Below are 20,215 nucleotides of genomic sequence, written 5' to 3'. Positions count from 1 at the left end.
ATCAATTTTATTAGTTTCTTATCCTCTTTCTACTTTCATATGTGATAATTTTTAAGACAATCAACCTGCAAGGCAGTTTGGGAGCTTGTCAAAATCAAAGTGGCCGCGATCACTAGCGATCCCGCGGGACACGTCGTGATCTGTCGCGACGCCGGTTAATACCGGTGAATATTCATGAGTTTGTACGAATATTCATGAGCATAAACACTGGAGCACACGTGAATGCATAATAATTACATGTACTTGTCAGCGGAAATCAACAAGCTTGAGGTATAGAGTCCCCGTGACTACCGGTAGCTCTACCGCGCGTGTTTAATTCTTGCCCAATACAATGTAGATACGTGTTCTTTTCAAGGTCATTGGTGTGTCTGGAACAGTGAGGGTGTTTGTTTTCGAGGACGGAAACTCGGAAACTGTATTTACATGTGTACGTCTGTTTGTACATACCAGTAGTAAAATTCAATAAAAACTTTATGTAGTGTTGTTTGCTTGTACATTGTCCATCGTTATTGTCCTTGTTTACATGTAGGTGATATTGAGAATATTGTGAGCGAAATCTAACAGAATGTGGTGGAAATGTGAGCTCCGAAATGGCCTTGAGTTAATGTGGCTGTGGCCGATTTAAAAGGATACAATAACACATCAGTTTACGTTATAAGTGTGTGAGCGCAGCATAATATTGGTCACCGAGTCTTCCCTTTGCGCCTGCTCTTACCAAAGATGATGGAATAAAACAACAGCTAGACACGAATAAAAAACGTATAGCTTCCAGGTGGCAATGAACAGGTTGAATTGAGTCCGTTTCACCATAGAGTAAAAGCGAGACAGACAAATATAGACCATGGGTGTTAAAAAACGATCTAGCTTTGAAAAGGTCTCAAACTAGTACTCATTTAAAATTCAGCAACAGCCTTTTCAATTTTCCCTAACTCGTGAATGTCCATGACCATAGGAACGCCAAGCTGTATTTGAAGCACAGTTCTGGACTGTGCTTGAAGCATGGACACTTACAAATTTTACGCGAATTACAGATCTTGTAGCAGCGACACGATGTAAGAGGTCAGAGGTGACTTATTGTGAATTATGCCAGAATTATGCTACGTTGCGTTGTTGAAACAGCGAAAGTGTGGCTACTTGGAATTATGCTCGCCTTTCTTGGAAATAGCCACCGTTTCCACAGTAACCATGCTAATTGCAGACTTGACCGACATTCCTGTCCGTGATATAAGCCAGGTGCAGAGGATCAAGGGCACTGTTCAACTTTTCTTGCTTTTTTTTTTGTAACTCTCTCTCTCTCTCTCTCTCTCTCTCTGGCGACGACAGTCGTGTCATCAGTCTGTATTGTAGTTGGCAAGACTTTATCAATACTAAAGTGAATTTCAACGATTTAGGCTATATTGACGTCTCTTTTTAGGACTTTTTGTACGATTACGGGCCCGGGTACGTCTTCATATGGTTGTTTTAATATTACATTTTGTTCTATTTATTTTACGCATAAAGGTCCCTGTTCCGTGTTCGTCTCATCAGTAAACTTTGCACAAAAAAACTCAGCGTACTTCATACTAGCCTCGAAAATGACGTAAATCTGACAGCTTACTTTCTGGTGCAGATGCCGCAGTGAATGTAAAATACGAAATTTAAAGGGCGGCAAAAAAAGTTTTTTCACTGTTTCTCAACGTACATGAGGCAACAGAAACCTGATTTTGGTGAGCCGGATATCGGCACACAGTCCATGTAGCCGACAATGAGATGCAAATGATATGCGGTTAAGGTCTCCTCAAAGTCTCCGCTTTAGAAATATGCGTGACGTTTCAGCCCTTTTTTTCTCCGGTTTTGAAATTATTTTCTCACCTTAATATCGAAGAAAATCAGACCAAATTACCTACTTTCTCATCGTGTATTCCGAATAACCTCCACGCCCTGTCGATTTTAATTTACTGATTCTTCTGTATGTGAATCGAACACAGTATTTTCTTCATCCAGGTCCTTCCTAAATTGACAGATATCATGTTCTATACCGGCTATTGACAAAGGTTGAGACGACCCAAACTAGCCAAAATTAGCCAAACCACCATAAACCACCATAAACGACCCACATATCATCAAGTAAACGACCTAAAATAAGCACAGGGATGAAATATGTCTCAGATTTCTGGAGAAACCGCCCCAAAAACGGCGAAAACCAGCGGCATTTTCGATCATTGCAAATTCCTATACATGCCATCAACGAGTTAAGGGGTTCGGTTTGTTTCTTCAATAGAGGGCGCTGTGCAAGATTGTTACTGCTTTTACAACGTAAAGTGTAGCACAGGGAATTTCCCCGTTGTCGTGTTTAGTGGCTTACCAAGGAATGAGATCAAAGTTTTTAGTTTATTACATTTTTACAGCTCATTCCACATTTTTTTTGATACCAACATTAATTTATTTGAATAAATTCTACAAACCAAATATTAAGATAACATGTGCCGTGGCCCTGGTTCCATACATGTACATACACATACCTGCATATATGTGCATGCATGCATGCATGCACACAAACATATATATGCGTGCATGCAGGTTACCATGGAAAGTTGAAGATCTAGCAAATAACAGATTAAGTGGGTGGTCGCTTTAAAAAAACAGCGCCCTCACATGGCCATATTGATACAAGGGCATATTACAGGAAACATGCATGTCTACATTTATATGTGGAGACACACACACATACATACATACATACATACATACATACATACATACATACATACATACATACATACATACACATATACATGCATGCATGCATATACACACACATACATACATACATACATACATACATACATACATACACACATGTTTTCGAAAATTCGTCAATTATGCCCCACTAGCACTGCACTGCACAAAGTTTGAAAAAGCGCCCTCCTTCGGTGAGCCCAGTTACGATGCTGAAGTTATTTTCGTTTTCAGTTGTGTCATCGAAATGAGCCCCACAACTTGGTAATTGATAGTACCAACAACATGGCTGCCCGCAATTCTGTCGACGGTTTCTCCAGAAGGTGGAGTTTTATTGTATCCCTGAATACCTAGAATGTTTGTTTTAGGTCGTTTACTTGATGATATGGGTCGTTTTTGGTGGTTTATGCTGGTTTGGCTAATTTTGGCTAGTTTGGGTCGTCTCAACCTTTGTCAATAGCCGTTCTATACCGCACGTTACTTGTTCCTACATGGCACACGTAGACAGATGTGCCCCGTGCTACAAGGAAAAGTTGGCGATATCTTTTGTGAAACGCTGAAAAAATAGCCGAAGAAAGATTTACGTGTCGGCCATGGCCGACGCTAAACCCGTTCGTTCATATGACTGGGGACAGAGTAGATCAAAACGCAAATGGGGTGTTACTACGAACATGGATGTACAAAAATAGATATAGGCCTCCTAGTTTCTTGAGGGTCTATCTCTTGTTGTAAGTCTTTCAATCGAAATGGTTTTTGTTCCCTGTCGAGTAATCATGGCCAGTCTGAATTCTCTTGTTTATTATTCGATGTTTACTGCCATTATAAGCCTACACCTGACATTTCGATGCGCGATAGTACACAGACGATCAAATACTTTCTCAAAATTTCCGTGATGTCCATCCTCTGATGTCTGCACGTACGTGAACGTCCTCGTGAACCTGTGGCCGCGACGATTGTTTTGTATTGTACACTTCAGGGTGTAAGCCCCCGCTCATCCCCAGCAGAGTACTTTTTAAAATGTTGTACATCCATGTACACTGTGAGTATAAAGCCCTAAAAACGAGTTTAACTCAAGTATGAAAAGGTGAATAAAGAATAAAGTATCGTTACAGTCGGTAAAATCGTGAGGAAAACGGCACATTTTCCAGTACCTTTACGGTTCTGAGACCTTCCGTCCCCGTTAGTTAATAGAATAGTCCCCCAAGCCCAAGCGCTATTGTTTATCACGTCCACCATGGGATGTTGATTTTCATTCTTTCCTTATGCAATTTCATTTGTTTGAAGCAATTATCCTTTCATTTGACTGCTCTGTCGGACCACAGTCCTTCCACACAAATGTGTTTTGGATAAAAACAACTCTACAGTGAAAGATATACATTACGAAGGTGAAAGGCATACACTACTGATTCGATGTGCGGAGCTACACAGATGACTCTAAAACTAGTCAAAACAATTCTGTGCACCACTCATTATATAATGATGGTGTCCGTCCTTGAATCCGTAGCCGCGACCTGCATTGTTTTTTATGGGTTCCGTGGTTGATGATTGATAGATTATGTATCAAAATTTGAAGACACGTGTTCCTGAACTATCGTGTGATTGTTAGAATAGTATGGTGCATGATTAGGTAATAAGACAGTGTTTAGGCGAGACGGCGAAAAGTCTATGGCTCAAAAGAGCATGAGCAGCATACACTCTTACAATGAATGAACGGTGAACCTTCAGTTTCCATTGCTACAAGGTCAAATTTGGCTTCACAGAACAACTTTCAAGCTGCGTAGCTGATGTTGAAGTTCAGATACCAGATTTTTTCATGTTCAAAAGCGTAATCAATGTACAGAGAGTACTGAACTTTTCATGTTTTTAGCTTTTAATGAGAGCTATCGAAAATTAAATTAAAAGCCAAGTAGCCCGAGGATAAAATTCCGATGACTCACTCCACGTTTTGTGGAGTGACCGTGCTCACTCTCACCAGTGGTTGTACGACCAGTTTAAAAGTCATAGACTTTCTCAATGGTGAAATTCATATTTACGCACAGAATTGGCTAAGCGTTTCATTATCAGGTCCATATGGAAGCAAAAGCATAACAGACATTCGATCGATGGTGATAACTTGCTCCAGGCCGTGACATGTCACCAGTTAGAACTTTGCCGGCTTTCAATATGAAAGATGCAATATTATCAGCGTTGTTTGCGTTGTTTTTTTGAGTATGATATTGAATATGACAGGAAAAAACTAACAGTCTGAGAGTGACGACAGAGAGTATCCCGATACCGGAAATTGACATCAAGATTGCATTCCGCAGTGACCTGAAGCCGTTATATAAATGTCGAGGAAATAAAACATCGAAAGAGAGAGAGAGAGAGAGAGAGAGAGAGAGAGAGAGAGAGAGAGAGAGAGAGAGATTTACGCTGTCGCGAACTGATCATAGGCTTTCGTACTCGGGGATATAGCTTCGGTTTGACACTGCACAAGTGTTGAAAATGTACATCAACTCTCCAGAAATTTGACTAATCTTATAACAAGAGTAGAACAAATTCAAAAGTGTTGGAAGTAAATCTTTAGATGTTGATTTCCCAACTTTGCTATACTTACAGAAAATGGTCGTCATATAGTCTTCATAAAAAATATGTTCTTCAACACCACGTTTCTCACGATCGGTGATGTTATTTTTTATATTTTTCACAACATTTTAATGCACCAAATACCCTTAGACTATAACACATGTTGGTCATGAATTGTTCACATCTGTCTACCTATGTTGGGGACTGATACGTGTGACAGGAAATTAAAGCAAAAACAAGAACTACTCATTTTTAACAATGTCGGGGAATGAAAACGAGACATAGAATACACAGCAGAGGCGTAGGGAAATGCAAGAAAGAACAAGAAATATTCGTTTTAAAAATGTCGGGGAATGAAACCATGACATAAAGACATGATAACATGCATCGGGAAATGCAAGACAGAACAAGAAATATTCGTTTTAACAATGTCGGGGAATGAAACCATGACATAAAGACATGATAACATGCATCGGGAAATGCAAGACAGAACAAGAAATATTCGTTTTAACAATGTCGGGGAATGAAACCATGAAACAAAGATACGATACAGGCATCGGGAAATGGAATACAGAACAAGAAATATTCGTTTTAACAATGTCGGGGAATGAAAACATGACATAAAGATACGAAACAGGCATCGGGAAATGGAAGACAGAACAAGAAATATTCGTTTTCAACAATGTCGGGGAATGAAAACATGACATAAAGACACGATACAGGCATCGGGAAATGGAATACAGAACAAGAAATATTCGTTTTAACAATGTCGGGGAATGAAAACATGACATAAAGATACGAAACAGGCATCGGGAAATGGAAGACAGAACAAGAAATATTCGTTTTCAACAATGTCGGGGAATGAAAACATGACATAAAGACACGATACAGGCATCGGGAAATGGAAGACAGAACAAGAAATATTCGTTTTAACAATGTCGGGGAATGAAAACATGAAATAAAGACATGATAACATGCATCGGGAAATGGAAGACAGAACAAGAAATATTCGTTTTAACAATGTCGGGGAATAAAAACATGACATAAAGACATGATAACATGCATCGGAAATGGAAGACAGAACAAAAAATATTCGTTTTAACAATGTCGGGGAATGAAAACATGAAATAAAGACATGATAACATGCATCGGGAAATGGAAGACAGAACAAGAAATATTCGTTTTAACAATATCGGGGAATAAAAACATGACATAAAGACATGATAACATGCATCGGGAAATGGAAGACAGAACAAGAAATATTCGTTTTAACAATGTCGGGGAATGAAAACATGAAATAAAGACATGATAACATGCATCGGGAAATGGAAGACAGAACAAGAAATATTCGTTTTAACAATATCGGGAAATAAAAACATGACATAAAGACATGATAACATGCATCGGGAAATGGAAGAAATATTCGTTTTCAACAATGTCGGGAAATGAAAATATACGATACAGGCGTCGGGAAATGGAAGACAGAACAAGAGACATATATACACAACAGGGGCATGGGGAAATGCAAGAAAGAACAAGGAATATTGGTGTTTATCAATGTCGGGGAATGAAGACGTGACAAATTTACGATACAGGCATCGGGGAAATGGAAGTAAGAACAAGAAATATTCGTTTGTATTTATGTCGGGAATTGCAAAGGAGACATAGAATACACGACAGGGGCGTCGGAAAATGCAAGAAAGAACGAGAAATATATTTGTTTTTATCAGTGTCGGCGAATGAGAACATGATAGAACGATACGATACAGGTGCCAAAAATGAACAGAACAAGAATATTCGTTTTTAAGTGTCGGGAAATGAAAACGAGGACAGAAAAATACGATAGGGAAATGCCTTGAAGTACAAGAAATGTTCGTATTTATTAATGTCTGGGATTGAAACTAGTCTGAAACAGACAACAAATATTTGTTTTATCAGTTTTGGGGATAAAAACAAGACAGACGATAATGCAGGTGACCGGAAATAAACGGCAGGCGGAATAATTCGTATTATATCTTGGCTTACCAATCGTGATTTATGAAATAACATACGTCTCAAAAGAAAGCAACTTTCATGGATTTCTTGCTTCCCAAATACCATCAACATTATGAATTGCCTCAACTGCGCGTTTTGGAAGGGATCACTTGTTTAACATAGCTGAAAAGATACAGAAAACATTGTATACACTGCATGTACAAACATGGACGCCCGCGATTAGGCTTGTTGGAGACTTTCTAGGAAATTTGACAGTTCTCTGAATTTCAGAATGAACGCTGTAATTACACTGTAGTTATGCTAATAGTTGAATTGTACAGTATCGGGCTGGTTGTGTCACGTGTGGGTAGGTCGGGAGAGTTAGCTCATTATCTATTGTCAATTATGCATGAGCTGGAGTAGCTCATTAACGCCGGTTTTCCGGAGCTGCAAGGCGTCGCGACAGATCGCTACGTGTCCCGCGGGATCGCTCGTGATCGCGGCCACTTTGATTTTGACAAGCTCCCTTAAATGCATTGACGAATATTTTATGTTTTACAGGCACTTAGCAAACTTTTTTTGATTTCTCATGAACAATATTTGACATAGACTGAAATACATAACATGCAACCAATGTTTACATTTTGCCCATACACCAGATACATGGAGAAATTTTAACATACAACCATTAACTCATAAACCCTACAGGGAAAAGTAAACATTGATTTCTTCCATGGCCAGATGGCAGGAAGTGACTATTTACAACCTTGACACTCTTCAACCTTGAAAAAATTATGGACTGTGATTGTTGGAGACCAAACCAGCTAAAATCACCTTCACCTTTGCTTTCTAGTGTTTTTTTTTACTGCATTTCAACTCCAATTACAGTTTACCTACAAACTATATCACCACATTATGTACACTAGGTTCCTGTACGTATAAAATCAGCAAAATTAAGAAAAACTCCTCTCAAAATTTATCAATTTTGTTCATATCAACACAATCTGAATAAGTTATGGTACTACCACTGACTAAAACCTTCATTGTAAATTTCAAACCAGCATTGGAAGTGGTTGTTGTAAAGATATTTTTTACCAACAATAACAAAGAAAATTAAAAAAATATTGCAACTGTTCATCTCATTTTGACATGGTAACATATGTATGAGAACATTTGTAGGGATTTAAAAACCAAATTTCAAATCAAAACTGTACAGCAGACTATTTCTGTAATTTTTTTTCTGTCAACAAGTTGGAAAAAATTTTACCAAAACACAAAATGGAAGATATTTCTCTGAAAATTTAACATTAGCGACCTAGCAGCTGGATATGCTCCTTTGTGTTATGCAGAGAATAACTTTTTGTGACACATGTGTTGCTGAAGGAGGAAATCCTTGATAGCTCATTTTAGCAAATATAGCTGCAAAAATACATGGTGATTAAAGTTTTTACCATAATTTGAACATTGAAATCTGCAGTAACATGTCTATAAAATATCAAATCTATCGGACAAGAAGTTTTTGAGAAACAAATTTTTAACCAAAAATGAGAAAAATTGCCTCAAAATACAAAATTACCAATTTCAACCTAATTTAGATATATAATATCAAGATAGACCCTAAGAACCTGTTTACTAAATATTAAAGCAATCAGACAAGTAATTTCGTAAAAAAAATTTGACCAAAAATGAGAAAAATTGCCCAAAATATACAAAAATGCAGATTTCATCCTAATTTCAATTTATCATGTTAACATAAACCATTGGAACCTGTACATTAAATATCAAAGCTATCAGATCAGTAGTTTTTAGAGAAAAACATTTTTTACCAAAATAGCAGAAAATTGCCCCAAAATACAATATTGCCGATTTCAACCTAATTTCAATGTATCATATGAAGATTACCCTAGGAACCTGTATATCAAATATAAAAGCAATCAGACAAGTAATTTTTTGAGAAAACAATTTTTTAACCAAAAATGAGAAAAATTGCCTAAAAAATACCAAATGGCAGATTTCATCAGAACTTTAATACATAAGATTTTGATCAACATTAAGAACCTGTATACCAAATATCAAAGCTATCAAAGTGAGGAACATGTATGCCAACTTTTAAAGCAATCAGACAAGCAGTTTCAGAGAAAAAGATTTTTTGACTAAAAACTGAAAATTACCCCAAAAATAGAAACATGCAAATTTCATCCCAATTTGTACACACCTAATTTAGAATACCTAAAGAAACCTGCATACCAAGTTTCAACCCAATCTGACCAATGGTTACAGAGTTTTAGCAATTTGCAGGGTTTTTTCCCTTTTTTCCCCTCATTTGCATATTTTTGACACTGACAGGTTCATTTGAACAAATTAACATCTCCAGACCTAGGTGTCACCTGTACACCAAATACTATGACAGTAGGTGCTGCAGTTTAGGAGTTTTTGACGTGGACGTACATACATACGTACAAACATACGTACAGACAGACATACAGACATTCAAATGGTATGCAAATGAACTATTTCACCTTATACGATAACTTCTCTTTGGTATATATATACATATACCAAACGCGGGCTAAAAATCATAAGAAAATGGCCACAAGGCCGCAATATTGGATCGTACAAACAAATTGACGTGCATATGCACGTCATATGAAGTACTGTAATCCTTGTACCAAGTATGAATGAAATCACTCCAGGTCACATAATCTCTGAGATGTCTGCGTGATCGGACAGACAGATGGACGCACAGACAGACAGATGCACGCACGCATGCATGGACATGACCAAACCTATTAAAGTCCCCCAGACAGTGTCCTTGGGGACTAATAAAGTTTTATTAATTTGCATTCTAAGCCTTGGACGTGCAAGTCCATACTTATACCATTCATCACAGCCCTTTAAAGGGACAAAGTCGGCCAATTTTCATGAATTTTGTTTGATACAAGGCACTATTTATATTGTTTAACATGTTGAAAGATACTGAATGAATGGGTGACCATGCATATATTCGACCCCAGGTTTAGAAACAATAAATAAAACCATCACGAGAATGAATACATGGTCATTCATGCTCGTGATGGTTTCATTTATGTCTTGTATCAACTAAAATTCACGAAAAATGGCTGACTTTGCCCCTGAAAGGGTTAATGCAGGGATGGTGCATAAATGCTTATGTAATCCACACATACTATTTGTTCATGATCATACAGCTTGAGAAATGTCAACAGGGGGTATGCTGACAGTCAGTGATTCGTGAATGTTTTCCGCAAGTAAGCCACAATTATTTGTTCATTTTTCTATTTGCAGAGAAATGACATGGTTCTTTCAGCATGCCATATGTGTATCGCTACATCTAATACAGAATACATGGTTCCCAATGTAATATATCGTAGTTACTGTACAAAACTATATCTTACCTTGATCAGAATAGTTATTCCTTTGTCAGAGAAATGAGGTGGTTCTTTCAACATGCCATAGGTGTATTGCCATTCACAGTTCCAATGACCAAGGATTTCACCCTTCATAACAAACATTATCCGCCTGTTGTATGAAGAAATATGTGCTTGGTAAACATCATAGAATACATGGTAGAAGGTGTTGTCTACAACAAGTACCAAAACATTTACCATAAACATAGGTCCAATGTCCCTGAAGCTACTATAGACATGGATACAAAATATGTATTTCCTGACTGTATGAAATTATCTCACTATAGTCATCCTACGGACATGTAAACCAAATATTAAAGCTGTTTGACCAGCGGTTTTGAAGAAACAAGTGACCAAACAGTCAACAGAGCTCCGCTGTTTTATGTAGAGAATAACTTTTTGTGACACATGGGTTGATGACGAAGGTGGATATCTTTGACATCTCATTTCAGGAAAGCCTGACCAAAAATGGCAAAATGAGCTCCAAAAATACAAAATTGAAGATTTCATCATATAATTTCAATACATTATTGAAGATAAACCCTAGGAACCTCTGTACAAAATATCAAAGCTATCAGATGAGTAACTTTTGAGAAATAAAGATTTTGACCAAAAATGGCAAAAGTTAACCGGAAAATACAAACAAGCAACCTAATGTCTGATATAGCTCCGTTGTGTTTATGTAGAGAACAACTATTTTTGACACATGTGGATGAAGGTGGAAATCTTTGATAGCTCATTTCAGTGGCAAGAAAAAAAGTAGCTAAAATAGCTGCAAAAATACAGAATTGAAGATTTTATCATAATTTGAATATATGACATTCAATTGGATCATTCCTAAGAACATGTCAACCAAAGCTATCTGACGAGTAGTTTTTTGAAAATAAAATTTTCTGACCAAAAAATGGCAATAATTGCCCCCAATATAAAAATTGCAGATTTCATCATAATTTCAAAATATCACATTTAGTTCATCTGTAGGAACCTGCATATTGAATTTCAACGCTATCAGACCAGTACTTATTGAGAAACACATTTTTTGACCAAAAACAGTAAAAATTGCCCCCAAAATTCAAAATTTTAGATTTCATCATAATTTCAACAAATATCATTAAGTTCATCTGTAGGAACCTGTATACCAAATTTCACAGCTATCAGATGAGTAGTTTTGAAAATACACATTTTTTGACCAAAAATGGCAAAAATTGCCCCAAAATTTCAAAATTGCAGATTTCATCATAGTTTCAATAAGTATCATTTAGATCATCTATAGAAACCTGTTACCAAATTTCAAAGCTATCAGATGAGTACTTTATGAGAAAGACATTTTTTGACCAAAAGTGGCAAAAATTGCCTTAAAAATGCAAATTTGTATATTTCTGCACAATTTGAACAAATCTGAAATAGATCATCCCTAGAGAATTGAAGATTTTATCATAATTTGAATATATGACATTCAGTTGGATCATTCCTAAGAACATGTCAACCAAAGCTATCTGACGAGTAGTTTTTTGAAAATAAAATTTTCTGACCAAAAAATGGCAATAATTGCCCCCAATATAAAAATTGCAGATTTCACCATAATTTCAATATATCATATATTGGAATAATCCTTGGAGCCTGTATACCAAATATCAAAGCTATCGACTTGCAGTCTTTGAGAAACAAATGAAGAGAACCCAATGAGAACCAAAAATGACAAAAATTGCCCCCAAAAAACAAAATTGCAGATTTCATCATAATTTCATAATATCACATTTAGTTAATCTGTAGGAACCTGCATATTGAATTTCAACGCTATCAGACCAGTACTTATTGAGAAACACATTTTTTGACCAAAAACAGTAAAAATTGCCCCCAAAATTCAAAATTGTAGATTTCATCATAATTTCAATAAATATCATTTAGTTCATCTATAGAAACCTGTATACCAAATTTCAAAGCTATCAGATGAGTAGTTTTGAAAAACACATTTTTTGACCAAAAATGGCAAAAATTGCCCCAAAATTTCAAAATTGCAGATTTCATCATAGTTTCAATAAGTATCATTTAGATCATCTATAGAAACCTGTTACCAAATTTCAAAGCTATCAGATGAGTACTTTATGAGAAAGACATTTTTTGACCAAAAGTGGCAAAAATTGCCTTAAAAATGCAAATTTGTATATTTCTGCACAATTTGAACAAATCTGAAATAGATCATCCCTAGAGACTTATGTACCAAATATCAAAGCTGGTAGTTTGACTGGTAGTTTTGAAGGGGAAGATTTTTAAAGATTTTCTTACCAAAAAACGAAAAAAATTGCCTTAAAAATACAAAATTTAATATGCAAATTTCACCACGATTTGAACAAATCTAACTGAAGTCACCCTAAGTAAACTGCACATCAAATTTCAAAGCAATTGAACAAGCATTTCAGAGAAGAAGATTTTTTTACCAAAAACAGCAAAAAATGCCCTAAAAATACAAATATGCAAATTTCATTTCGATTTGAACAAACTTATGTGAGGTCACCCCAAGTGAACTGCATATAAAATTTCAAAGCCATTGGACTTGTGGTTTCAGAGGAGAAGGCAATTGTTGACGGACGACGGATGACGATGGACAACGACGACGGAAAATCAACCTATTCGATAAGGTTCCCGTCGCTGACAGCGGAGCTAAACATTGAAGATTTCATCAAATTTCAATATATCACACTGCGAGAACCCCTAGGAACCTGTAAACCAAATATCAAAGATATCAGATAAGTAGTTTTTCAGAAACAAATTTTTTGACCAAAAATGGCATAAATTGTGCCAAAAACACAAAATTGCAGATTTCATCATAATTTCAATATATCATATTCAGTTCATCTGTAGCAACCTGTATACCAAATATTAAAGCTATCAGAGAAGTTCTTTCATAGAAATTATTTTTTTGACCATAAATGGCAAAAATTGCCCCAACAATGCAAAATTGTAATTTTCATCATAGTTTGAATATGTCATATTTTGATCATTCCTATGAACATGTATACCAAATATCAAAGCTGTCCGACAAGGGATTTTGATGAAATAAATTTTTGACCAAAAATTACCAAAAATTCTTTAAAAATACATAGGGACCTGTATGCTAAATATCAAAGCTGTCTGACCAGTGGTTATGAAGAAGATTTTTTGCCAAAAACACCTTTTTTATGCTCTAATTTGCATATTTTCGACAATATCAAAAAATAAAAAATACCGCAATTATTCGGTGTCGCTCAAATTTGATCAGAATTGGTATATTATATACCAGTATGGGTACCAAAGATCAACAATACATATTGTTTCTATCTGTTCAGAGCAGGAAAATTCTACGCTGATGTTATGACAATGATTTCTGCACAGTACAACCAGAAAAACAACAAGAAATATTTAAACCAGCAAAAAAAGAATGACAAAAGTAAATAAGGTCTGAAACTTTAGGTACTGGAGTTCAACTTTAGCAACATGCATAGCAGAAACAGTTAGTCCCTCTTAGTTGGACCATAGATAGTCTTCCCCCCTCTACTGTCTATGGTTTGATCTGGTCTGTTAATATGTAACAGTTCATAAACAATGACAGGAAATGACTCAAGCCTGTTTCAGACACTGGCCATCACTCTTGCACATTTGCAGGATTTCGCTTTTTCTTACCTCATATGCACATTTTTGACACTGAAAGGTCATTTGAACAAATTCACATCTCAACCCCTGCATCTACCTGTACACCAAATACTGAGATGGTAGCTTTGGCGGTATGGGAGCCTTTGTGTGTGACCGACATACATCCGCACATACCCACAAATATACAGACATCAGACTCATCATATAAGCTCTTTTTGGTATTTATATACAAAACCAAATATGAGCTAAAAAACCAAAGTTTCTCATAATCATATATTCCATCCATACAACAAATATCAAACTTGTAAGTACTGCGGTTCTCAAGATATTTGAGTGGACGGACCTCCTCACAAACGGACATATATACATACATTCATACAGACTGATGCCGGATGGAAACCCATCCCAATAGCTTCTATATAGACCATAGTAGCTAAAAATAGTGTTAATTAAGGGTGGCTCCCACCCTCATCATAATAAATTGATATAAGCTCAGTCTCATACTTTGAAGAAATTTGAACGGAACCTGGGAAATCTGTGCTTTAAATATCTGATAATGGCATGGTTTATCAATTAATACACATGGATTAGTACTTCTGTCTTAATACTGGATATACAAACATGAAATCAAAACATATATCTCTGCAGAACAAGAGTATACATAGCAAGGATATTTGCGAACCACTGTACTATGTACTTACAGCGTTATCACCAGGCCGCGATTCCGCGACATTCTCGCGTATATTTCTGTTTTGTCGCGGATTTCTTGGGCGTGCACGCCAATAGTGGTGCGCCTTTGAAAATATAGACTTTCGAGGAGCCAGCCGTATCACCGGCCGGCTGTATCATACAGTCAGTACTTCTCACCATGGACGTAAATGATTGACGCGAGTAATGCTACACTTCCTGGTTGAAACCGAGGCAATCTGGAAGCAATGCCATCAGAGGGCATACTTAAACCACAGTCACTTGTGATTCGATACACGATGGCCGATGGTGGTATGCATTACGTATACCACACAGCCGCCGTTATGTGAACCACAAGAGACTGTGGTAGTCTGACGTACTGGACGTGTTTGCGTTGCATGCATAGCGGTATGTCCACGGAATTTGCAGAAGCTGGAGGCGTCATGGGTACGATCAATATTTTCATAGGCTACGACAATAATAATTGGAACTACGAAAACACAAGAATATAAAGCTTGTATATCCCTAGGGAATTACATGAACATTTTTCGTAAACAACGAACTCGAAGATGATCGCATTAATTTTATGTCGGAGTGTCTATTGCCACGCGCATGGCAATAACCAAGTTGCCTATTGCCACGTGCGTGGCAATAGCCAAGGTGTCTATTGACACGCTAAGATTTTTTTGGAGACAGATTTTGTCAACTGATTAAGGTAAACTTTTCCCGGTTTGTGTAGAAATTGACTCGAGTAAGTGTAATTGTATATTTCTGCCACGATTCACCTTGCGCTCGGGATGTTGGTCTGATGGTGAACGAAGGGGACGGTCGGTGGGCAGTCTCTGTGATTAAATGCAAGCCCTGCAATTGACAGTATACTGCTTACTCATTCATACATCATGACAAAAGATACCATTTAAAATGAACTTGTCAGGAAAGGAACTCAAAATTTACTCATTTTAACCCAAGAGAAAATGTTTCGGGGGCGAGAAAACCAACCTGACCTGCCGCGAACGTCTGTCTATGACCTTTGACCACGTGACCTATCTAAAGTTCATGCTTTATATGCGACGTCAGAACTTTCAAATGGAGGCCCCAGTGAATGTTTAATTTCGAATTTTTTCTGTGGCACGAAACTTTTCACAGTGACTCCTGGTTTTAATTTTTTGATTTGGTAAGAAACTGGTTGGACGACTGGTTGACATTTGTAGAGAAAAAGTTTAGTCTTTCACTTTGGATGCTTTAGGCAAGAATTGTAACACAACTTATGCCAGGCATGATTGAAGCCATACTACGTGAAGTGAATGGTCGAGCTCCAGGTTGGCAACGACAATAATAAGACTAGTCCCAAAAACTTTGCCAATCGTTCTTTTTCCCTGAAAACATGTGCGAGGCAAAGATCGCTGATGACAAACGATGACGATGACTCAGAGATCAGTGGATGTAGTCCGTTGCGCGTTTTGTGTTTTACTTCTAATGCCGAGCAACAGATTACGTTTGTTTCAGAACATTTACCGAATTATTGGCAAAAAATATGGATTCAGGAGGTGAACCATTGAGAGAGTCGATTATAGGTCAGAAAAACATCTCAGATTATCGTAAAAAACCATGGTGTGGCAACTTGGCTATTGACACGCGTGTGTCAATAGCCTCAGCCTAATTATATTGTGGGTTCTGCATGACAACCAGGACGGGCACGATGTTAAAGTGTTCGTGCCGTTAAGATTCAGTCAATTTTTGTTCTCGAAAAATGATGCAACTTTGTCTGAGATAATGTTTAGGTCTTTGCTATGTTTGAAATCATGTATAAACTTCACGGGAGGTACGTGTTGTGTGTTGTCATCAGACATTTGCTCCGTTCCTCTCCCACGCGACCTAGTACCTACGACTGGAAATGATTGACAACTTGCCCACTACCAATTGATGATGCTATTCCAAAAGTAGTTCAGAGGTTAAAACGTGGAACAGTTGGAGAAAAAAGCTCTGATTTTGCAAGAAATTATCAATTCTTGGCTTGTGCAAGTAATAAGTACATTATTCTAGGCGAACTCGACCGAAATTTCACGTCAAAATGTGATGATTATTTACAAACATCATAGGGATATGTTTCCTAATCTAAATAGATGCTACAGTATCGACTTGGCCTGTTCCTTCTGCTGACTGTGAAAGGGGATTTAGTGTGCAAAACAACATAGCTCAATGACAGAAATCAACTTGGAGTTGAACAGCTGGACACTCGGCCTGAAATGGACTTTCACACTGGAAAGAACAAAAGTCCCATAGACTTCATTAAAAGGCACTGATATTCAATATCAGCTGATATGTTTACTGAGTGTTTATAAAAAAATTGTTAAGCTGAATGATTTGAGTCCTTTATTTTTTCCATGCATACAATAAGGTTCATAATTGCAGTTTGACTTTTTAAACATATTTTTATATATTATCTCACAAAAATCATCTGTTGTCCTGGGTTTTTGGTCAGCGGGACAAAATGTCGCACAATTTTTTTTTCTGGTGAGCACACTGTACTTGTGCATATAATTTGCATATATGTAACATCCTTGCAAAATCTACAGAATCAGTATGTGTGTGTGTATTGCCGTCTATCATATACCCATGCCCATATTGCCTCATCCTAGTGACCTTTACCATAAAATATCGGCCGTAAATGTGCATGGAGATATGCACGATAAATATCATCGGTTTTGGAGTGTTCCCGAACTACATTTGCGATTTTATAATAAACAACGTAAACAAAAAAATGGCTACCGCTCTCCACCTGCGAAGCGATGCTGCCGACATAAAAATTTGATGGGCTGTCAGGAACATGGATATTTTGGGTTGCTAAAATACAGAAATAACATGTTGAATCTTGTAATGTTTTCCCACAGTTATTGTATTTTTTAGACAAGCTCTAGTAAACATTCTGCTGTTCGCACAGCACGGTCTATCTCCAAACAGGTAGTGAGCGCATGGCATGACAGCGATTTCGCACGCGGCCCATCTCTTGACATGGCAACTCTCAGTGTAAACAAACAAAATGGTGACCCTTCTCCGTGCTGATACGATGATTGAGCGCAATCAAATTGTGGAGAGATTTAAAGCAAAGGACAGATTTTGATCAGTTACAATTGTACCTTGAAAAGTTCCCCCTGCATGACAATTTTTGAATCCCGATGTCTTTCTTGTTTGAGTTCATTGAGATATGGAGGACTTGCAGCGATGTCGGGCGTGAAGTTGACTTCTTGGCAAGCTTAGCTTATAGTATATGAAGGAAACCTGTTCACACAAATATGTCGATATTTAAGCGCAAGGCGTTATAAAGTAAAGCCTCAAAATTTAAGGTTTTTCGTAAGTATTAGTAAAATTCTGGGCATGGGTATATGATAAATCGGTTATTACCCAATATCCCCTGTTCCTTACGTCATATCAGCATGAGTGTCATTTGTGCTGCACCAGACACTCAACTTCGTCTCGTGTCTGACGCAGCACAAATTACACTCAAGCTGATACGACACAGGAACAGGCAATATTGGGTAATAACCTAGCTCTAAATATCAAGCATTTTGTCCAGTGCACTTCATTACTAATCACATTCCCATCCAGTATTGGGATTTTAAAACAAACAAAATGGCAAATAAAGTGCCATATAATATGGATGGTTGTGATGGGAGACAAGTTTTTTTGTAAATTGGTGAATTTTATAGTTGCATGAATTTGCCAGCAAGATGGACACCTATGTCGGCCCATGGCTATTTGAACCAAATGACGTCTTCATTAACTTAACAAATAATCTCACAGTGGTGATCAATGCAGCAGCTTCTAAGTTTCAAAGTGGAAAGAGATACACATATATATGTGAAATACACACGTGAAATACACATTAAGATTGTAGCAAAGGAGAGATAACAAGTCGTATCTCATTGCAGACACCATTTTATGTTTCTGCTTTGTCTACTTATTGTAAAATATATAAAAATAGAATATACTTACTTGTCTGTAACTAGAAGAACATTCTTGCCATCTTTGGTCACAATGCCATGAGCAAAATAATGATCTGAGTTAACATATTTTCCCTTTTCTATTTCAATAAATATCCCATAGCCCTCAGCTTCCTTTCGGATATATGGTCTGACAATACCATCTACATGAATATTTCTTGGTGGGCGTAGTCGCTGAACTTCATCACTGGTTTCTGCAACCCTGTAGTCAATCATGTTGACTTCATGTTTATAAAAGCTCCAAATCTATCTGTCTTAATTCAAAATTTGTGTCTTTGGAATCAGGGAAGCTATGCTGCCTTGCCACAAGCTATAGAGCCCAAGCTGTTTGATTGACATTCAACATGACACCCAACTGTTAGATAAACTGTTAAAATTTGAGGTTACTGTAATGTTACAAAAGTATCAGGGAAAATGTGCTCACATTTGATCAGAACAAATACCGTAACGGTTATATATTTTTCATAACAAAATAAAGACTATTACGCAAGCACTTCTAGAGAAGATATTTTAACCAAAAATGAGAAATTGGCCTTAAAATTCACTTGTACCAATCAAATTAAGTCAACGAGTGATTTGGGAGGAAACAAATTTTTGACAAAATTGGAAGAAACTGAAGGCAAATATTTACATACAAATTTCATTAGCATTTGAAGAAGCCAGCATTGACCCATCCCTATGAAACTTAACCCTTTGAGCGCCAAAGTCAAGTTTTGTCACCTTTATAACACGTAAATTTATTTCAGATTTTTGCCAAAATTTTGATAAAAACTGTAACCAATGAAATGTGATGTCCATCTGGTCCAAAATTTTCAAAAAAATTAGTAGTACATAAAACTTACAAAGATTTGAAAATGTTGGTGGGAAAAATTAAAGCACTCAAAGGGGCAATGACAATTTTGAAAGCTATCTGATAAGCAGTCTTCAAGAAAACATTACTTATACCAAAAGGCATGTTGATACAAAATTATACATGTGTCGAAAGTTCACCATTATCTAATCAAACACAAAGTACCATAAGTATTTCCTAAGCACTTACTAAAAGGGCGGTGGTCGTCGCGCTGGGCATGCGTGACTATTTTATTGATAAACATAATTTTTTGTAAACATAAGCCTTCTCAACTTCAATCGGAGTGAGATGGAAGCAGTCCCTCAATTTGTAAACGCCTCTGTAAGACTCAAGATCATGCGACAGTAAAATATTAAGATCGGAAA

General features: G+C 36.9%; 1 protein-coding gene across 3 annotated transcripts in view; it reads right to left on the bottom strand.

The window, feature by feature from the left end:
* LOC139117744 (intermembrane lipid transfer protein VPS13A-like) overlaps positions 1-20,215 on the bottom strand; it is a 445,282-nt gene that overhangs the window by 33,521 nt on the left and 391,546 nt on the right. For all 3 annotated transcript variants that reach the window (XM_070680994.1, XM_070680993.1, XM_070680995.1), the window contains 2 exons: positions 18,993-19,202; positions 10,671-10,794 (listed from right to left, as the gene is read on the bottom strand). In XM_070680994.1, the coding sequence (XP_070537095.1) occupies positions 10,671-10,794; positions 18,993-19,202 (334 nt within the window). The remainder of the gene's footprint in view (positions 1-10,670; positions 10,795-18,992; positions 19,203-20,215) is intronic.

This window comes from Ptychodera flava, chromosome 18 (genome assembly GCF_041260155.1).
Source record: "Ptychodera flava strain L36383 chromosome 18, AS_Pfla_20210202, whole genome shotgun sequence".
Taxonomy (NCBI): domain Eukaryota; kingdom Metazoa; phylum Hemichordata; class Enteropneusta; family Ptychoderidae; genus Ptychodera; species Ptychodera flava.
Note: the sequence above shows the minus strand (reverse complement) of the source record. Positions and strands in the feature narration are given on the sequence as shown.